Here is an 18912-nt window from a genome sequence, read left to right on the forward strand (position 1 = left end):
AGTTGGCATTATGCAAATTTTCAAAATTCTTTATCATGCCATTCTCTGAGAGTGGCAGAAACCTAATTTATATGGAAGATTATATGATTGGGTTTTCTACTACTGTTCACCAAGTGCAATGGGGTGAGACATGTGAGGAAAAAGATTCATTTCTCAAATGTGCGTAGATTTAGGTTGTTTGTAGGAAGTGAGGATCCTAAGGGAATCTTGTGCGCTAATGAACATGTCTTTGGGACACATTAAAAAAGATTACTATATTGGTCAGAGGAGGAACATCTTCTCAACCAGGGAAAGCAACAGCAAAAGAAAAAACTTTTTTTTTTTTTTTTTTTTTTAAGTACTTGATTCTGGTTTCCTATCCCTATTTTTCTTTACACTTGAGGAATCAAAGAAAAAAATTAAGCATTTTCACATAATAACATTTGAATAATCAGAGGCAAATTTTCAAGATCCTGAAATTAGCAAAAGTCAAACATCTGGAAAGTCAAAACACATTTAGGTTGGAAAGGGAACATCAACATACCCCATTAAATCCCAGGCATAACAATGTTGGTGTGGTAAAAAAATAAAAAGTTGGGTACTGTCTTCTCCTGGTTTAACCTGTAAGTGGTTAAGAGTTGATGCATTAAAAAAGATTGGGGCAGAAGTATATATAAGCTCTTATCTCATGAATAGTCTTGCTGAAATATCATATGGGATCAAATTGACAAGAGCAACTTTAAAAGTTAGAGAAGAAATTTAGGGGGCCAAACCAAACCAAATCAAACCCAGTGCCGTGGAGTCAGACCCAACTCATAGTGACCCTTCCTCGGGTTTCTGAGGCGGTATCATTACCTAAGTAGATTGCCCAATCTTCCTTCGGAGGAGTTGCTGGTGGGTTTGAACCACCAACCTTCTGGTTAGCAGTCAAATGCCTTAGGCACTATGTCTTAGGGGGCAGTGAGTTCATATTAGGCTGGTGGTTCAAACTCACCAGGTGATTCAAACCCACCAGGCACTCCTCTGAAGGAAGGTTGGGCAATCTACTTGTGTAGTGATACCGCCTCGGAAACCCAAGGAGGGATCGCTGTGAGTCGGATCCGACTCCACGACAATGAGTTTGGTTTTGGAGTCCATATTAATGGTGGTAGCATAGTGGCTAAGACACTTGCCTGCTAACCAGACGGCTGGCGGTTCAAACCCACCAGCCACTTCTCGGAAGGAAGGTTGGACAATCCTACTTCCGTAGTGATAGTACCTCGGAAACCCAAGGAGGGGTCGCTATGAGTTAGGTATGACTCGACGGCACATAACAACAACAACAACATTAATGGTGGAGAGTAATTTGGTAAAGAAGCTTGAGAATGGCTGCACAGTTTGAACAACGAAATCGGTGTCACTGACTGGTACATGCAGAAACTGTCAAACTGGTGTACATTTGATTGTGCACACTTTCAACAACAAAAATAAATAATATTTAAAAAAAAAAGAATAGTCTTGCGGAGTGCAAGGCAATCTTGTGTTAAGAGTTCAGGTTGGATTCCAATCTCTTTGTTAATACTTACAAGCTGGGTGACTTCGGCCAAATTACCACTCTGGATGACCCAGTGGTTTCATTCATATGGAATTAGTAGTACTAATCCATCATGTGCTTTGAGGAAGATTAACTTAGGTAATGAAGGAGAAGCATTTAATGTATAACATATGTCTGGTATTAATTATTCAATATTAGCCATTATTGTATTCATTGTTATATTATTGTTTATTTATTATGTTTATTTATTATTATTATTGAGTAGCAGGGAAGACTTTCATAGCCTTTACAAAGACAGCCAATTTCCAGGGACCACATTCCCCTGCTTACCACGGCCCTGATTATGTGGTGTAGCTAAAGTAGAGGTGCCCAGTGCAGGGCTGAGGATTGGTGGTCTGGGGAGGTTTTCACCTCTTTCCAGACAAACGAGAAAAATTAGAACAATTAAATGAGTTGTTTTTTAAGTTAAAGATATTTGGTTTAAAAGTCTGTCTGTCCTTTCGTCTTACATTATAGCTTCTTTTTTAAAAAATAAACTTTATTTTCAACAGTTAGATTTACATAAAAATTGAAAAAATAGTACAGAGACTTCCCATACACCTGTACTTAGTTTCCCTGGTACCATTTGTGTAGTATAATCATTACAAGCAATAAACCCATATTGATCCATTATTATTAACCAAAGCCCTACCTTTTTCAAATTTCTGTGGTTTTTACCTAAGGTCCTTTTTCTGTTCCAGAATTCCACATTACATATTTAGTCAGTATGTCCCCTTAGGCTCCTCTCGACTTTATCAGTATCTCATGCTTTGCTTGCTTTTGAGGCCCTTGACAATGATGAGGAATACTGGCACCAGTTTTGCAGAATGCCCCTTAGCTGGACTTTGATGTCTGTCTCATGACTAGACTGGACTTACAGGTTTGGGGAGGAAGACTACAGAGGTAAAGTGCCATTTTTATCCTATCACTTTATCACTGATGATACTGACCTTAATCAGCTACTCTTCTCACCCCTCCTTTCTTTGTAAAGAAGTCACTATGCAAAACGTACATTTTGAGTGGGGTGTTATACTCCACCTGCTTGACGACAGAATAGTTACATAAATTTTTTGGACTTATTCTGCCTGGAGATTTGTCTCTTCTCCTTTATTCATTAATTCAATACTTATTTATCAGTATGAACCCATGGACATTTGTTTTACACTTTGGGTTATAATCCAATACTACATTGTTGTTACTGTTCTTGCTAGAATTATTCCAGCTTCTGGTGGGCATAGTGCCTAAGGCATTTGACTGCTAACCAGAAGGCTGGCTGTTCAAACCCACCATCCACTCCTTGAAGACTGGGCAATCTACTTCTATAGAGATACCACCTCAGAAACCCAAGGAGGGGTCGCTATGAGTCCCATCCACTGGAGGGCAGTGAGTGTGGTTTTTTTTCAGTTTTAGAGCTACTTCAGTTGGCTCCTGTGAGCATTTGACATATTCCTAATATTTTGGTGGCTTATTGGATAAAGCATTTGACTGCTAACCAGAAGGTCAATGGTTCAAACCCAACAGCTGCTCTAGGGCAGGCAGACGGGGCAATCCACTTCCCTAAAGATTTACCACCTTGGAAATCCAATAGGAGTCTCTGTGAGTGCGAATCCACTCGATGGCAGTGGGTTTGGTTTTGGTTTTTTATTTAAAGGTATTTTCCATATGCTTCTACCTTTTTTTAATGTTAAAATCTTTTATGAAACGTTGTTGAAGATAAGTAGTTGGCCTTTCTTTAATGTGCCAGGCAAAAATAAGAAGTCTACAATACTATTCTGGGCCTGGAAATTTGTTAAAACCCCAAAGTTCAGATTTGACCGCAAACTCCTCTTCCCTTCAAATACTACGCAAACCTGACAGAACCCCACAGGTGGAGGCGAAAGGAACGACGCGCCAGTAGCCTCCGCGGGCGGTAGGAAGCTGCGGCGGCAGAAGGCCCGCCCCTCTGTGCGCGACCTTACCCGCCAACAGGCGGTGGTGCTCAGAGCTTTAGCCAATCACCAAAGTTTTTGGAAACACCGAGGGCCGACCTGAGCCAATGGGTGACCGTGTCATAGGCTTGTGGATACCGGAATCGTGTGTCCCGAGTAGTGTCTGTGGTGGGCGGAAGTGGAAGGTGCTTAGCGGTTGGCTGTGGCTCCAGGGTGTAGGGGACTCACATCCTACTGAAACTCCACCCGGCGCGAGCCCTCCGGGGGCGACCACGACTGTTGGGTCGGCAAGCTTACGGCGGCAGAGCTGGGTCCTCCTGGATCCTGCGCGTTGTTGGCGGTCGAGGGTGGGTGGGCGACAGGACAAAGCAACAGGTTCACAGCTGCCTTTCGGGCTGCGGCCCTCGGGCGATTGCATAAACACGAGCCTCATTTCAAATACAGATTTCTGGGCCCACCCCGGACCTACTGAATCAGAAATACAGCTGTGAGCCAAAAGTGATTTTTATACACGCTTCAATCTGGAAGTAATCTTTCAGACGTTTTCCTCACAGGTAAACAGCAAAAATAAGTATGGTAAACCAGACCGTAAGAGGGACGGGTGGACAGCCACCTTAATTCCGATGATAAGAGGTCCTACTTGGTGTTTTCCGCATCTTTCTTTTAACCTTGGGACCTTGGTTGCATCGTCTGAGAGTGAAATGTTGCTCTCCTACCTCCCTACCCTCTCATGGTGATGGTATGAGAATGATCAAGGCAAAGGAGGATGCGGAGGAGCACAAGTGTTAAAGGCAACAAACCAAACCGAATCCACTGCCAGACCTCAGTGCACAACAGAAACAACAACAACAACAAAAACCCACTGCTATCCATCTGGTCCATTCCAACTAATAGTGACCATACTGGACAAATAGGAGCTCTGGTAGTGTAGTGCTTAACGCATTTGTAGCTAACCAGAAGGCTGGCGGTTCAAACCCACCAGCCACTCCTCAGAAGGAAGGTTGGGCAATCTACTTCCGTAGTGACACCGCCTCGGAAACCCAAGGAGGGGTCGCTAGGAGTCGAATCTGGGTCTGATTGATGGCACGTAACAACACAGGACAATTGATCAGAACTGCCCCATCAGGTTACCAAGGCTGTAAATTTTTACACAGAAGCAAACTGCCTCATCTTTCTCCCATAAGCAGCTGTGGGTTTGAACTTCTGACCTTTTGTTTAGCAGCCAAATGCTTTAGCCACTGTGCCACCAGAGCTCCTTAGCAAACCAAACCAAACTCACTGCTGTGGAGTCAATTTTGACTCATAGGGACCCCTCCTTGGCTTTCCCAGGCAGTATCGGGATGGAAGTAGATTGCCTCTGTGATGGTTGGAGCTGTGTGTCAACTTGGCTGGACCCCAGTTCTGTGTGGTTGTTCCCATGATGGGATCAGATGACTGAGTTCTGAGTGGCCAGTCTGCCCAAGGGGAGTTTCCCTAGGGGCCTGCTTGCAATGATATTCCAAGGACAATCTGGAAGAACGGCATTCTGAACTACAGACTTCCTTGAGTGAGCGGCTCACCGCTCCCCTGGAGATCTCGGATGCATCTTTTATTGGAAACAACAACCAATATACTGCATGCCAGCTTGAATCTCTCCGCTCCGCTGTGCTTGCAGAAAAAAAGGCGGCTGCAAGCCCCACCTCCTACAGAGATGGACTTTGCAGCTTGGATTTGTCAGCTCCTATACGCTTCTGAGCCATTTGCCTAAGATAAATCTCTCTCTCTCTCTCTCTCTATAAATATATATATATATACCTTGCTGGGTTTTTTTTTGTGTTTCTCTAGAGAACCCAATCTAACACAGCCTCCATCTTCCTTCCGAGGAGTGGTTGGTGGGTTTGAACCACCAGCCTTCTGGTTAGCAGTCAAATAAAAATAAATACTATTACATACACAATCCTGCAATAAGAGTAATATACAAGTGGATGTTTGGGAAAGCCTATAGAGCAGTTCTGCTCTGTCCTGTAGGGTTGCTATGAGTTGGAATCACCTCAGTAGCAGCTGGTTTAATGGGTTATGAGTGGAAACACACACACAAGCTGAACAGGTGTGAGAAGGCAAATGGGACTACAGTTATGAACATACACAGCTTTGACAGGATATTTATACATGTGTGTTTACATATGCAGAGGACCTATGGTTAAAGCATTTGGCTGCTAATCAAAAAGTTTGATGGTTCAAACCCACCAGTGAAAGGTGAGGCAGTCAGGTTTTGTAAAGATAACAGACTTGGAAACCCTACGGGACAGTTCAACTCTGTCTTACAGGATCACTATGAGTTGGAATTGACTCAATGACAATGCGTTTGCTGTTTTTTTTTTTTTTTTTTCCTTTAAGCTACATGTGCACAGAGGTCTGGTTGTGTTAGCACTGGGCTGCTAACCAAAAGGTTGGCTGTTCAAACCCACAAGCTGCTCTGCCGGAGAAAGATGTAGCAGTCTGCTTAGAAATTCAAAAGAGAAGAAATTTGAGGGCATCCAAGTGGAAATGTCATGGGTTATTAGAACTCTAGCTTGGAGGCTAGATCTAGCTAGAGCCAATTTGGAGGTTTTCCATGTCGACTATGATAGGAGAAACCTTAGAGTCATTGGGCACCCCAAGACAGGAAATGTAAATGCAGGAGGCTTTGAGGAGACCCCACAGTTAGGCCATGTCAAATCAATCAGAGGTGATCAGCCCAGTGAGACATGGGAACACTTGGTAAAACAGAAGCATGTTATTTTAGTATCTAGTGAAGGAAAAGATCAGATCTTCATTGCTGACACCTGCCCCATCAAAGCCCATAGTCACAGGCTTCGGGGCTATTCTGCAAGTAGAGATCTAAGAAACTTCGGTAGGAATTCACATCCAGGTGGAAAGCTGATACTGCAGGATCCTCCCTCATGGCTGCCATCCAGAGGTGAAGTTTGGGGGTGTGATCCATACACCTATGGGAGAAAGAGAGCATTAAGTGAGCTAGGTTAAGTCGGAAGGCTTTGCAAACTCCCACATATCATCACTGCTGTCTCATTTTGTTTTCCTCTAAGGAGTTCTGGTGGTGCAGTGCCTGAAGCATTTGACTGCTAATCGGAAGGTTGGCAGTTCAAAGCCACCAGTCACTCTGCGGAAGGAAGATGGGGCAATCTGCTTACGTAAAGATTCACCACTTCAGAAACCCAGTGGGGTTACTATGAGTAGAAATCAACTTGATGGGAGTGGGTTTGGTATTTTTCTTGCTAACCTTTAAAAATGTTTCTTTAAAATGCATGTAATCATAGAATACTAGATTTGGAAGAGATTTTAGAGGTCTTTGATTTATGGGGAGCCCTGGTGGTATGGTTAAGTGCTCAGCTGATAACCAAAAGGTTGGCAGTTCAAATTCACCAGCTGCTCGATGGGAGAGAGATGCAGCATAAAGATTACAGCCTTGGAAATCCTATGGGATAGTTCTACTCTATCCTATATGGTCACTATGAGTCAGAATTGACTCAATGGCAATGGGTTTTTTTTGTTGTTATTTGCTTTATGAAAGAGGAATTGGAAACTACAGGGAAGTGACTTGCATAAGAACTGGGACTAGAACCTTTTCTTGTCCCAACTGAAAGATGGGTAACTTTTTAAAATGAAAGATAATGAAGAATTTTTTTTTTCTTTGGCCAAATTGTGACTCAAAGTAACTATGAATAGCTCTAAGAAGTAAGAAGAACACAGCCAGCTACACCTCTAAGAAGTAGGAGGAACACAGCCAGCTACCCAGAGGGACCGAGTAGTTGAACCTGTGGGCTCAGGACCATAGTCACAGGGGACATCAAGCTCAATTGGCATAACATACTACACAAAACGTTGTTCCACCTCCTACTTTGGTGACTGGGATCTTAAAAGCTAGCAAGCTGCTATCTAGATGCAACAATGGGTCTCTCCTCGTTCAGAACAAAGAAGAATGAAGAAAACCAAAGATTCTGGAAAGAATTAGTCCTAGCGACCGGTATACCATGTGATTCTCAGCCTATACGACTATGAGACCAGAAGAACTAGATGGTGCCCAGCTACCACTGTCAACCACTCAGAGGGGGATCTATGTAGGAAATCCTGGATAGAGAGGGAGAACAATGTGGAACAAAACTCAAAATCATTTGGGAAAAAAAAGAGGAGGGGACCAGGATTTCCGGTCTGATGGTGCCTGGTGGAACCACTGAGACTATGGCCCCTAGCTGCCCTTGAGGTCTGGAATTGAACCCACACCTATGGCTTCCAGCCAAGCAAAAGACAGGCATAGAAGTTGAACATTTACCTGAGGTAGATACACTCCTTGGAAAGAACAATCATGGGAGAAAGAAGGGCTGTTTATACAAAGGGAGACAGCTCAGGGGGACAGGGGTGCATGGAGGAATGGACACAGGGAAGAGGTGACTGTCGGGAGGAAGTGGGAAGGGAGCGGTTGCATTGTGGTGAATTGTGTTCAATGTCATGAGACAAAGTGTATGTGAACTGCTGTATGGAAAGTGAATTTGCTCTGTAAATTTTCACCCAAATCACAATAAAAAATACAAATATAATAATAATAATAAAAACAAAAGAAGTAGGAGGAAGCCTGTGTGGCTGCCAGCTCACTGCCAAAAGGGGCGACACATGCATCTAAAATTTCCTTTAAAACATGGAGTTTGAAAAGAGTAGTGTGGAAATCTTATAGGTAAATGGGAAGTAGCATCAACCCTACAACCCTGCACAATACCTTTATAAAAGTTCACATCCTTATGGGCATTTAACCAGAGGGAAGGAATAAATGACTTAAAACATTTTACTACACGTCACAGAACACCCTCGCCCCGGAGTGGGAGCAATGGTGAGTGTGGGTATATGACATGGCCTGGATAGTCCAGACTCTCCTGTCTGTTTGTTCCCACTCACCAGTTTCATAAATATTTTCTTTTTCCAGGGGAAAAAAAGGTCAGTATATATCATTCCAACTGTCATTATCCTAATTTATGCACAGAATATTCAAATAAGTTACCTGGTTAAATCCAGTGCTTCCAGCCGTTCAAACCAGGGCCAGATGAGATAATCAATCATGGAAAGAGTATTGCCACCAAAGAAGGTTGTCTTCTTCTTTGTCAGAACCTGAACATTAGCATAAGAGTATTTATACATCAGCAATGATGCAGGCACGTTTAATAGACCAGGTGAGCACAGCAGCTTTACTCCTGCCGTATCCAAGTTTCATTTTTCTGCTTTGTCAGTTTAAGCTTTAGAGTCTTGGTTTGGGATGAAACAAACTAAGAAAATAAACTGGAAAGCAGAGACAAACAAGCTACAGAGTATAACATCTCTGTAACACATACCCAACAAAGGACTGGTATTCAGAATATAGACAGAACTTCTGGAAATCAATAAGAAAAATGGCAACAACCCATTAAGAAAACAGGCAAGACTTGAGTTTCACAAAAGACGATCAAATGGCCAATAATCATTTGAACAGGTGCTCAACTGCATTAGTCATCAAGGAAAAGCAAATTAAAATCACAGTGCAACACCACTACACACCCATGAGAGTGGCTAAAATGAACGAGACAGAGTTAGCAAGGATATGGAAGCACTGCTAACAAGTGTAGCTTGGTACAACCATGTTTTAACTTAACAGTATCTCCTAAAGCTGAGTGTATGCATCCCCTATCATCCATTCATTCTACGCCTTGGAAATGTGAACATTATGTTCCCCAAAAGATAATGTACAAGAATGTTTATTGCAGCACTTTTTTGTAATAGCCCAAGTGTGGAAATGTTTACAGTCCATCAGCAGTGGAATGGATAAACTGTGGTCTAGTCAGTTATACTTTGGAATACCATACAAAAACTACAAATGGCCCAGATACAACATAAATGAACCTCACAAATCTAATACTGAGTGAGAGAAGCCAGACTTAAAAGGGTGCATATTGTAAGATTCTATTTGTATACAGTACAGAAATAGCCAAAACAAGTTTTCTGTTTCTTGATATGGGTGGTGGTTCCATGGCTGTGTTCACTTTGAAATTCATCAAGCAATGAGAAAATCACAATGTAAACTTTAAAATGTATTTAGAACTGAGCAATGAAAATAATATATTAAAGCTTGTGGGGTACAGCTGAGGTGGTAACGGTGAATTATACTGTCATCGATGCATTGAAAAATCAAGGAAGACTGGAAATACATGTCCTGAGTACTCAAGAGCTAGTAAGAAAGCAAGAGTAAATCTGAAAATAAAGATAAAACCTGAAGACTGCTGAGTAGTAAGCAAACAATAGAGGATTAAGGAAATAAATTATTTGAAGAAACTAATGTCTAGCAATACTGATCAAGAAATGAGAGAAAAGGCACAAAGTTAGGAAGGAAAGCAGGTATGTAAGTAGTGATATGTAGGGATTTTTACAACTAAGTAAACATGAACAGCAAGGAAACAAAACAAATACATTTGAAAACTTAGATGAAATAAAAACTTTTCAAGAAAATTATAAATTACCAAAATTGATTAAAGAAAAAAATATAAAACCCCCCAAAATCAAGTACTATTAAAGACTCTAAATTGGTAATAAAAATTCTACCCGCATAAAAGATACCAGGCTCAAATGTTTTACAGACAGCAAATGCTTTCAGGAATTAGAAAAAAAGGAAGAGTGAGCCAGCTCATTTTGTTGTTGTTGTTGTTGTTAAGTGCCGTCGAGTCGTTTCTGACTCATAGCGACCCCATGCACAGCAGAACGAAACACTGCCCGATCCCACGCCAGCCCCACAATCCCTGCTATACTCGAGCCCATCATCGCAGCCACTGTATCAATCCATCTCCCTGAAGGCCTCCCCCTCTTTCTTCGACCCTCCACCCTACCAAACATGACATCCTTCTCCAGGGAATGGTCCCTTCTTACAACATGACCAAAATAGGTGAGACGAAGTCTGGCCATTCTTGTTTCCAAGGAGCTCTGGTAGCATAGTGGCTAAGGCACTTGACTCCTAACCAGAAGGCTGGCGGTTCAAACCCATCAGCCACTCCTCGGAAGGAAGGTTGGGCATTCCTACTATCCGTAGTGATACTGCCTCGGAAACCCAAGGAGGGGTCGCTATGAGTCAGGGCCGACTCGATGGCAAACAACAACAAGCTCATTTTAGGAGTTTAGAATATCCTTATACCAAAACCAAGTAAAAACACAATAAAAGAAAATAATGGTCCAATCTTATTTATGAATTCGGATGCAAAGATATTTTAAATATTAAATCATTCTGTAGTGTATATGAAAGTCCACTGAGAACAAGTAGTTTTTATCCCAGTAGGATGGTTCAACACCAGAAAAAAAATCTATCAGTAAGACAGTATTCAAATTAAAGGGAAAAAGTTCTGTGAATGTCTCAGATGCAATAGGTGCAGAAAAAACATTCAATAAAAGTCAACACTCATTCATGACTTTAAAAAATTAGCGAACTAGTAATAGTAAACTCTTAACATGAAAAAAGTCTCTGGTAAAGACTACAGTAAACTTCATAGTTATTGATAAAATTTTACAGTGCATTCCCATAAAAGTAAAAACGTCAAGGTGGTTGTGAATGGCATAGGGCTAAAGGCCCAACTGGCAGCCCTCCCCCAAAGCAGCTCTTCCCCAAGCATCTGGAGGAGGCTTGCCGTGGGTTACTACTTAACATCAAGCAGGGGGAAAACAAGAACACAGTGACATTGATGTTTTGACTACTGTTGTGTTGACATTTTTTTTTATTAACATTTTTATTTTTAAATACATAGACAAGGAATGGAAATGAGCCCCGAAAAATGAAACAGGTGACAAATTGTGGAAACTGGGTGAAATTTTCTCTTTTTTCCTTGTCATTTTAATGTCAACGTAGTAAGTAAAATATTTTCAAAGCAAGTCCATGACAGTATTTTTAGCTGTTTTGTTTTACTTATTAAACAATGGCAATCTGTTGTAAACTAAACCTTACTACATGTTATTATTTCTAATTGTCATAAAGTGACTTGGGACGTGGGTGTATGAAAAGAGCAGAAGGAAGAAGAAAATGTGTATTAACTGCTGTGTGGAAGATGGATTTGCTCTGTAAACTTTCACCCAAATCACAATAAAAATTACAAAAAAGAAGGCAGCGGCAAAGACAAAGTAGCAGTTACTCTGATAAAAGCCAGAAGGAAAACTGGTTACCTCCTCTAGCTTGCTGAATTCTTTACACAGTTCTTCTTTTAGGCCAGAGCAGTCATCTTTACCTCGCTTTGTAACAAAGCTTGTTAACAAAGGTGGTACCTAGACAGAGAATAATTTCTTAGATTACAAATTTGAGGCTAAGTATATCTCCCCCTCCACATAAAAGTGTGTTAGAACCTTGCGTTTCTGCTGTCAGGGTGTTCTAGAAACATCAAGAGTACAGTTTCCCTGTGTTCTTGAGAGGTCATGAACTAATGGTTGATTCCAACTCACGGCAACCCCATGTGTGCAAAGTAGAGCTGTTCCATATGGTTGTCAAGGCTGTAACCTTCTGGAAGCAGATCCCCACCACACCTGTTTCTGAGGTGCCTCTAGATGGGTTCGAACCACCAACTCTTGGGCCAGTAATAGAATACTTAACCATTTGTGCCAACCAGGGCTCCCTGAGGTAACTACTAATGTCAATAGCAGGTATAGCATTTCTACTCTGGAATGTAATCTGCTGACACTCACCAACACAATCAGTGACCCACATCAAGCCCATTTCCTGACATTGCTCAATTCTGAATTGAAGTCTGTGGTTCACAGTTGTTGCCAAGTCATTCTGACTCGTGCATATATCAATCAGAAAGAGCCTAGGTCACTGGCCCTTTGCCCTAGCTGCAAGGGCAGCTGAGGAAGAGAATTTTTCTGATTTCTATCATGGGGAGAACATGAGAGGTGTTCAAAAGGTGGTGACTGCTTAAGACTTGACAAGTATCATGACAGGCACTTTACTGTTGCTCGTGGTGGTGGTTGTGCTTAGTTTTAATACTTTGATCTTTGGTACCATCTGATTGTAAGAGAAAGAAGTCTGCTTATCCCAGTTTAAGTAAACAGGTACTTTGTAAAAATATTGGAGTATCTCCTGAAATCCCAATGATGTCAGTTCAGCTTAGCCTCATTGGAACTGGAGGTTTGCAGACAGCCCTTCTGCCCACATTTCTGTCTGGGCCTGCCTGGTCTTTCACCCCTACTTCTCCTTAAATGTCTGCTCCATGTTATTCCCCATATATCAGTTCCCTTTACATTGCTCTTTCTGCTTCCCTAAAGCTTTTTATTTTATTATTTTTAATATAACTTTGGTTTATCAAGTCTCCGGTGATACATATATAACCTTACAGCTCCAGAGCTGAACATCTTTTCTGTCTTAGTCTAGATATCTCAGTTCCAAGTCTCCAGGAGATAAGATGATAGCCCAGGCTGGGCAGAGAAGTCCATTGCTGGTCTAATCAGCTGTGGCTGTGAGGATGACATCATGTGACACATAGGCAACCACTCTCCCAAGTGTGTGCAGGGAAGCAACGGTAGACAATCTCCAGCTTTACTTTTTAGCTCATTTTCTTTCTAGAAAGTACAATGACTCTCTTTAGTAACTTTTATTTTTTTAATTCTCTAAGATCTGTCTTGAAAATGTCATATTCCCCTCTGACAGCAGGCTTCTACTGTTCTTTCACCCTCCTTCTGCTGAGTCAGACAGCCCCCTCTTTCTTCCTCATCAGCTTCCCTTTACAGTTTTCTGAAACAATCTGCTCTCCCCATAACTCCCTTCCATTTTCCAGGTCTGTCTTTAACAATTTTCTTTCTCTAGAATCAAGATATTCCCATATAATATGCCCACCAATACAAACAAAACAAAAAACCAAACTCACTGCCATCGAGTAGATTCTGACTCCTAGCAACTCCCTTTGAGTTTCCGAGGCAGTAAATCTTTATGGAAGTAGATTGCCCAGTCTTCCTTCTGGGGAGTGGCTGGTGGGTTTGTACCACCAACCTTCTGGTTAGCAGTCAGATGCCTTAGGCACTATGCCACCCGAGGGAGCTCCTTCCATACAACCAAGGTAAGTGATCATAGGGATATAACATGGCATTGCTATTCTTGATGTCTAAATACATGTCTTGATTGTTTATTAGTTAACACTGATTGTTTGAACTAATCCTCAACACTGATGGTAATGAAGATACAAGCAATTCTTCTGTGGGATGCCATTTATTCAGTCAGCTGAGAGCTACTGCCAACACAATAGATGCTCACTGCTAGGCCCTGTGGCTATAACCAAAGAAAAACAAATACACTACCAACAAGTCAGATGCAACTCATAGCAACCCCTCCTTGGGTTTCTGAAGCGTTATCACTATGGAAGTAGATTGCCCAACCTTTCTTCTGAGGAGTGGCTGGTGGGTTTGAACTGCCAGCCTTCTGCTTAGCAGTCTAATGTCTTAGGCACTAGGCCACCAGAGCTCCTGTGGCTACAACATCAAGAGCTAATATTTGCCATGGGTCAGGTTCTATGTGTTTTATATTAACGAATTCACTTTTGTCTTATGAGGTAGAAATAATTATCATATCTACTTTACAAATGATGGAACCGGGGCTCCGAGAGGTAAAGTGTTAAGTGACTTGCTCAGAGTCTCAAGACTAAAAAGTGGTGGAGCTGGTCACAGACCTTGGCAGTGAACCAACCGTGATGAACACACGGCCCTAGGGCCCTTTCCCTCAAGGTGTTCTAACCCTAGACCAATACACAGGCAAGAAGGCAGGCAGTCACAATATAGGAGCCAACAACTCCAGAGGGAAAAGTCAGCACATTGTGGGAACACAGCAGCAGGGCACTAACCCAGTCAGGGCAAGCTTCTGGACGGCAGCGTTCTGAGCAGACACATGAAAGATGACGTGGAGATAAGCAGACATAGGGAGAAGGGGGAAGAATACGTAAGATTGTTCCTGGAAGGTGAGAGAGACAGTGGTGAATTTGGGAAAACAGAAGAAGTCCAGTGTGGCTGGACCAGTGTCAGAAGAGAGAAGAGGGGCAATTTTGAAAAGGTAAACCTAGGAACCAGATCATGAAAGGGCTTCAGGACATGTCAGAGCTGATGAGAGCATCTTCCTGTCTTGTTTCCTCTTCCAAAAGAGTCAACCATAATAGCTTCGATTTAGCTTAAAAAACAAAGAGTTTTCAAATAGGAGTTGAAATTTCTTATGCACACACCTTAGAAAATAACTCAAAGACCATCTTTTGGCGCGCTTTCTCATAGGGGTCATCAGGCAACAGCTTCTTTCCTGGATAGGCTTCATCCAGGTACTCACAGGTGATGGCAGATTCATAGATCAGCTGACCCTGACTGTTTTCCAAGACTGGCACCAGACCAAAGGGATGCTTCATAAAGAACCACTCAGGCTTATTTTTCAGGTTGATGTTGATGACTTCATGCCTGAAAGACACACAGAAAACTATGAGGAGGGTAAAACATGGTTGTACTTTTGAATAAATCCTCACTGGCCCTACCATCCAAACCTAGGAGTCTACTCAGTCTGGATTCCTTCCTGCCACCCCTCAATCTCCATTTCTCCTCCTTCCCCTTCGGCCTGGCGTCAGCTTGAGCTGCCAGCTCAGCCGCTAAATCATACCTGGACTCCATCCACCTCTCAGCTTCCCTATGACCACCTAGTCCAAGGCATCATCTTTCACCTGCACGTTACAACAGCCTCTCAACCAGTCTCTCTGCTTCCATTGTGTCTTCCCTGCGGTCCATTCTTCATACACAGCCACAGGGATCATTTACAGAAGTAAACTGAATCAGGCCACCTTCCTGCATAAAACTTCTCAACTGCTCCCCAGTGCAATGAGGATCAAGTCCAAACTCCTTACCATGTCAAGATACATTTGCTATGGCCACTGCTTAGTTGTCGCCACGACTTTTCCTGTAGTCACCCTTATGATCTGGCTGTATCACATCCTCACAGAGGTCCTCACTGTCTGCCTACACTGAAGCAGCTGTCCAGTCTCCCTCTTTTATATGAGCACCTTATTTACTGTCTTCATTGAACTGATGATACCTCTCAGAAATGATCCTGTTCACTTATTTACATTTATTCCTGTCACCTTCCTAGAATGTAGGCTACATGATAGCAGCGATCTTTCTCATATTCATAAAATGGTAAATATGTAAGTAAACAAAATTTAAGATGTAAATGCCATGAGGAAAATAAAAATAGTTTCAGATAATGACTTGATAAGTATTCTTTGAGTTAATGAGTGAAGTGGAAATGCCTAAAGACTTTTTCTATGATACTCCATTTTTGGCTAAGAGCTATCTTTCATTTTTAAGTATATTAGACAACTAATAGAACTGTGTCTATTATGCACTAAATGAGAATTATAATGATAAAATCCAAGTCCTTTGTTAATTTGGATTTAAAAAAAAAATCTTATTTAAAATGATGTTAAGGGATCCTAAATATCCATCCACCAAGTAAGTTTTCAGATTAGTTCTCCGTGATTTGACATTTTAAAAAATTGTTGGGTGAGTAAACCATTCAAAGTAAACCAAAAAAGAAAAGAAGTGAAGTTCAGACTATATTATGATTATACTTAGATGTGTCTTGTATTTTGTCTAAGAGATTCAGATGAAACCAGAAAGGAAAGTTTAATTGTTAAAGCCCGGTTTATATAATTATCAAAGCTGGGTAATAGTTCAAAAGAATATACTAGTTACTCAATATACACAACACACCTTTCGCTTCCTACTTCCACATCCACAGCAGTAGCTAGGACAGGACTGAGTTGTGAGGTTTTAAAGATGTAATGCCCCATGGAAACAAAGGAACAACAGTTTGAGCACTACTCTGTGTGTGTGTGTGTATGTGCGCATGCGTGTGTGTGTGGCGCACATACACGGAAAGATTCATGAGCTGACAGAACACTGGGCACTCATATGCCAGCCACTGCCAGGAAAACAAGGTCACATGCCAAGCAACGATGAACATAATTTCTGAAAATGTATACTATGAAAACACAACATAAATTCTGGGCCTTTGTGATAGAGAAGGCTCCCAGAACTCACATTCATTTTGGTAATCCGGCATTGTAAAGCAACAAGTCAAAACACCTGCCACAACAAGCTGAAAGATGCACCTGTTAGATAAAGGAATGTTTTCTTCAAACCAAACCCAACCCATGGCCATCGAGTAGATTCCGACTCATAACCACCCTACAGGACAGAGTAGAAGTGCCCCACAGGTTTCCAAGGCTGCAAATCTTTACACAAGCAGACTGCCTCATCTTTCTCCCACAGGGCAGCTGGCGGGTTCAAACTGCCAACTTTTGGGTTAGCAGCCTTAACTACTGCACCACCAGAACTCCTTTCTTATGCTTCATGGCATGTAATAAACATAGAGTGCTTCATCACTGAAAGTCGCCAGGGCTCAAGCTTGATACTGACTGATAAATATGCAGAAGATACCTGCTCTTTGTCCTTCCTAGCAGCTATCCCACTCCACACTTTTTTTTTTTTTTCCTTTTTAAATTTTATATGATTTGGGTGAAAGTTTACAGAGCAAATTCATCTTCCATACAGCAGCTCACAGACACTTTGTCTCAGGACATTGACTGCAGTCTCCCACAATGCAACAGCTCTCCTCCCACTTCCTCCCCATAGCCACCTCTTCCCTGTGTCCTTCCCTCCCATGCACTCCTGCCCCCTGAGCTGTCTCCCTATCCATACACAGCCCTTCTATTCTCCCATGGTTGATCTCTCCAAGGAGTGTATCTACCTGATGTAAATGTTCAGCTCATATGCCTGTCTTTTGTTTGGCTGGAAGCCACAGGAGTAGGTTCAATTCCAGACCTGAAAGGCAGCTAGGGGCCATAGTCTCAGGGGTTCCACTGGGCTCTATCAGACCAGCAACCCTGGTCCCTCTTTTTTTTTATGATTTTGAGTTTTGTTCCACATTGTTCTATCTAGGTTCTCCTACATAGATTCCCCTCTGAGCCTCCACACTTTGTGTGTGTGTGTGTGTGTGTGTGTATAAAATCATTTCAATTTTCCTTTGGAAACCCATCCCAGGAATCAAGGTGGGGTTGTTTCAACCTAGAGTTCCAGAGAGGCACACACAACCCAAGACTTTGTGCCCCTGAATGCTCCTATATCCGACCCCTGGATTTTTTCAATTATATGAGTACAATAAATGTCTTTTTTACAATCTGGTTTGAATTAGGTTTCTTTTTCTTGCAGGGCAAGGTTCTCTGTACAATAAATAATGTTTTGGATACACCTAACTAAATGATGAATATTTTGCTATGTATTCAGAATCATAATTGTTGTCCAAATAAGCTGTGAACCTTAGTGAAGGGATAGTTAATTCAAAAATAACATACACTTTTTTCTGAAAAATACATCTCACATTTCTCTTAGGGAAGAGAATTGCTTGCCTAATCATTCCCCTCACAGACTAAAATTAGTTTACAAACCCTAAGGAGCTCTGGTAGCGTAGTGCCTAAGGCACTTGACTGCTAACCAGAAGGCTGGCGGTTCAAACCCACCAGCCACTCTTCGGAAGGAAGATGGGACAATCTACTTCCATAGTGATACTGCCTCAGAAACCCAAGGAGAGGTCTATGAGTCAGGTCCTACTCGATGGCACATTACAACAATGAGCACAGAGGTCGAAAATCCTTCCACAGTGCCTTCCACCTACACGTATGCAATGAACGTTTAGCAGAGTCCAAAGATCATTACAAGTGAGGCCTTTCCAATGAACTTAATAGCAACTGATAAAAGCCAAGTTACTATTGCGTATTTCATATGGATACATGTCAACCGTGCTAGTTTCAACTCTAAGGCTTTGCCAAAGGCTGAATTTTTAGGCAAAGACACTTTCCTTTATTTGAGTCAACTCCATAAACACAAGTATCTCTATTAAGACAGTATTCTGCTAGGAGGGTAAAGGTCTGGACTCCGTCCTGGGGAAAGTCACTGGTTATTCCAGAAGGGACCGTCAACTCAGAATAACAGCAAACAATATAGGACTGCTAACCAAAAAGTCGGCGGTCCATATGCTCGGGTAAAGATTTACAGCCTTGGAAATCCTATGGGGTAGTTCTACTCTGTCCTATAGGGTCGCTGGGAGTCGAAATTGACTCGACGGAAATGGGTTTTTTAGACCGTACTCATGGCATTCTCTCCTCCCACGCCCCAGCAGAGACGGTCTACAACTTTCTATGTTCCCCCAAAGGGCTGAGAATCATTTATCTTGCAGCAAAACACACGAACAAAACAAAAAGCAGCCCCGTGGCCAATCCGGGATGCCCACCCTCACCGCCCTTCACAGCTTTGGCCAGCGTCCTCACTCTATTCCCTTGGCCTTCAGGACCAGGAGCGTCCTCTGCGCGAACGGGCAGAACCTCATGCTGTAGA

The 18912-nt window shown here is 42.2% G+C and overlaps 1 protein-coding gene across 1 annotated transcript; it reads right to left on the bottom strand.

Moving 5' to 3' along the window:
• Positions 1-6292: 6292 nt before the first annotated feature.
• Positions 6293-18904, bottom strand: LOC103196200 (glutathione S-transferase omega-1). Its single transcript, XM_007939864.1, has 5 exons — positions 18846-18904; positions 14706-14928; positions 11677-11775; positions 8510-8616; positions 6293-6446 (listed from the first exon to the last, which is right to left on the bottom strand). The coding sequence occupies exons 1-5, from the start codon at positions 18902-18904 to the stop codon at positions 6293-6295; spliced, it is 642 nt and encodes a 213-aa protein (XP_007938055.1).
• Positions 18905-18912: the final 8 nt, after the last annotated feature.

This window comes from Orycteropus afer, unplaced genomic scaffold, assembly GCF_000298275.1.
Source record: "Orycteropus afer afer isolate SDZICR_OR568_19922 unplaced genomic scaffold, OryAfe1.0 scaffold00064, whole genome shotgun sequence".
Classification (NCBI taxonomy): Eukaryota; Metazoa; Chordata; class Mammalia; order Tubulidentata; family Orycteropodidae; genus Orycteropus; species Orycteropus afer.

Bases quoted from the DNA above. Each gene is read 5' to 3' on its own strand.
- LOC103196200 (XM_007939864.1), bottom strand. From the start codon at position 18,904: ATGAGGTTCTGCCCGTTCGCGCAGAGGACGCTCCTGGTCCTGAAGGCC. The intron at 11,776-14,705 runs GTGTGTGCATAA...TTCTCTGTCTAG, and splicing joins TCTTTGAGTTATTTTCTAAG to GTACCACCTTTGTTAACAAG. The intron at 8,617-11,676 runs GTAACCAGTTTT...GCTAATGTTCAG, and splicing joins AATTCAGCAAGCTAGAGGAG to GTTCTGACAAAGAAGAAGAC.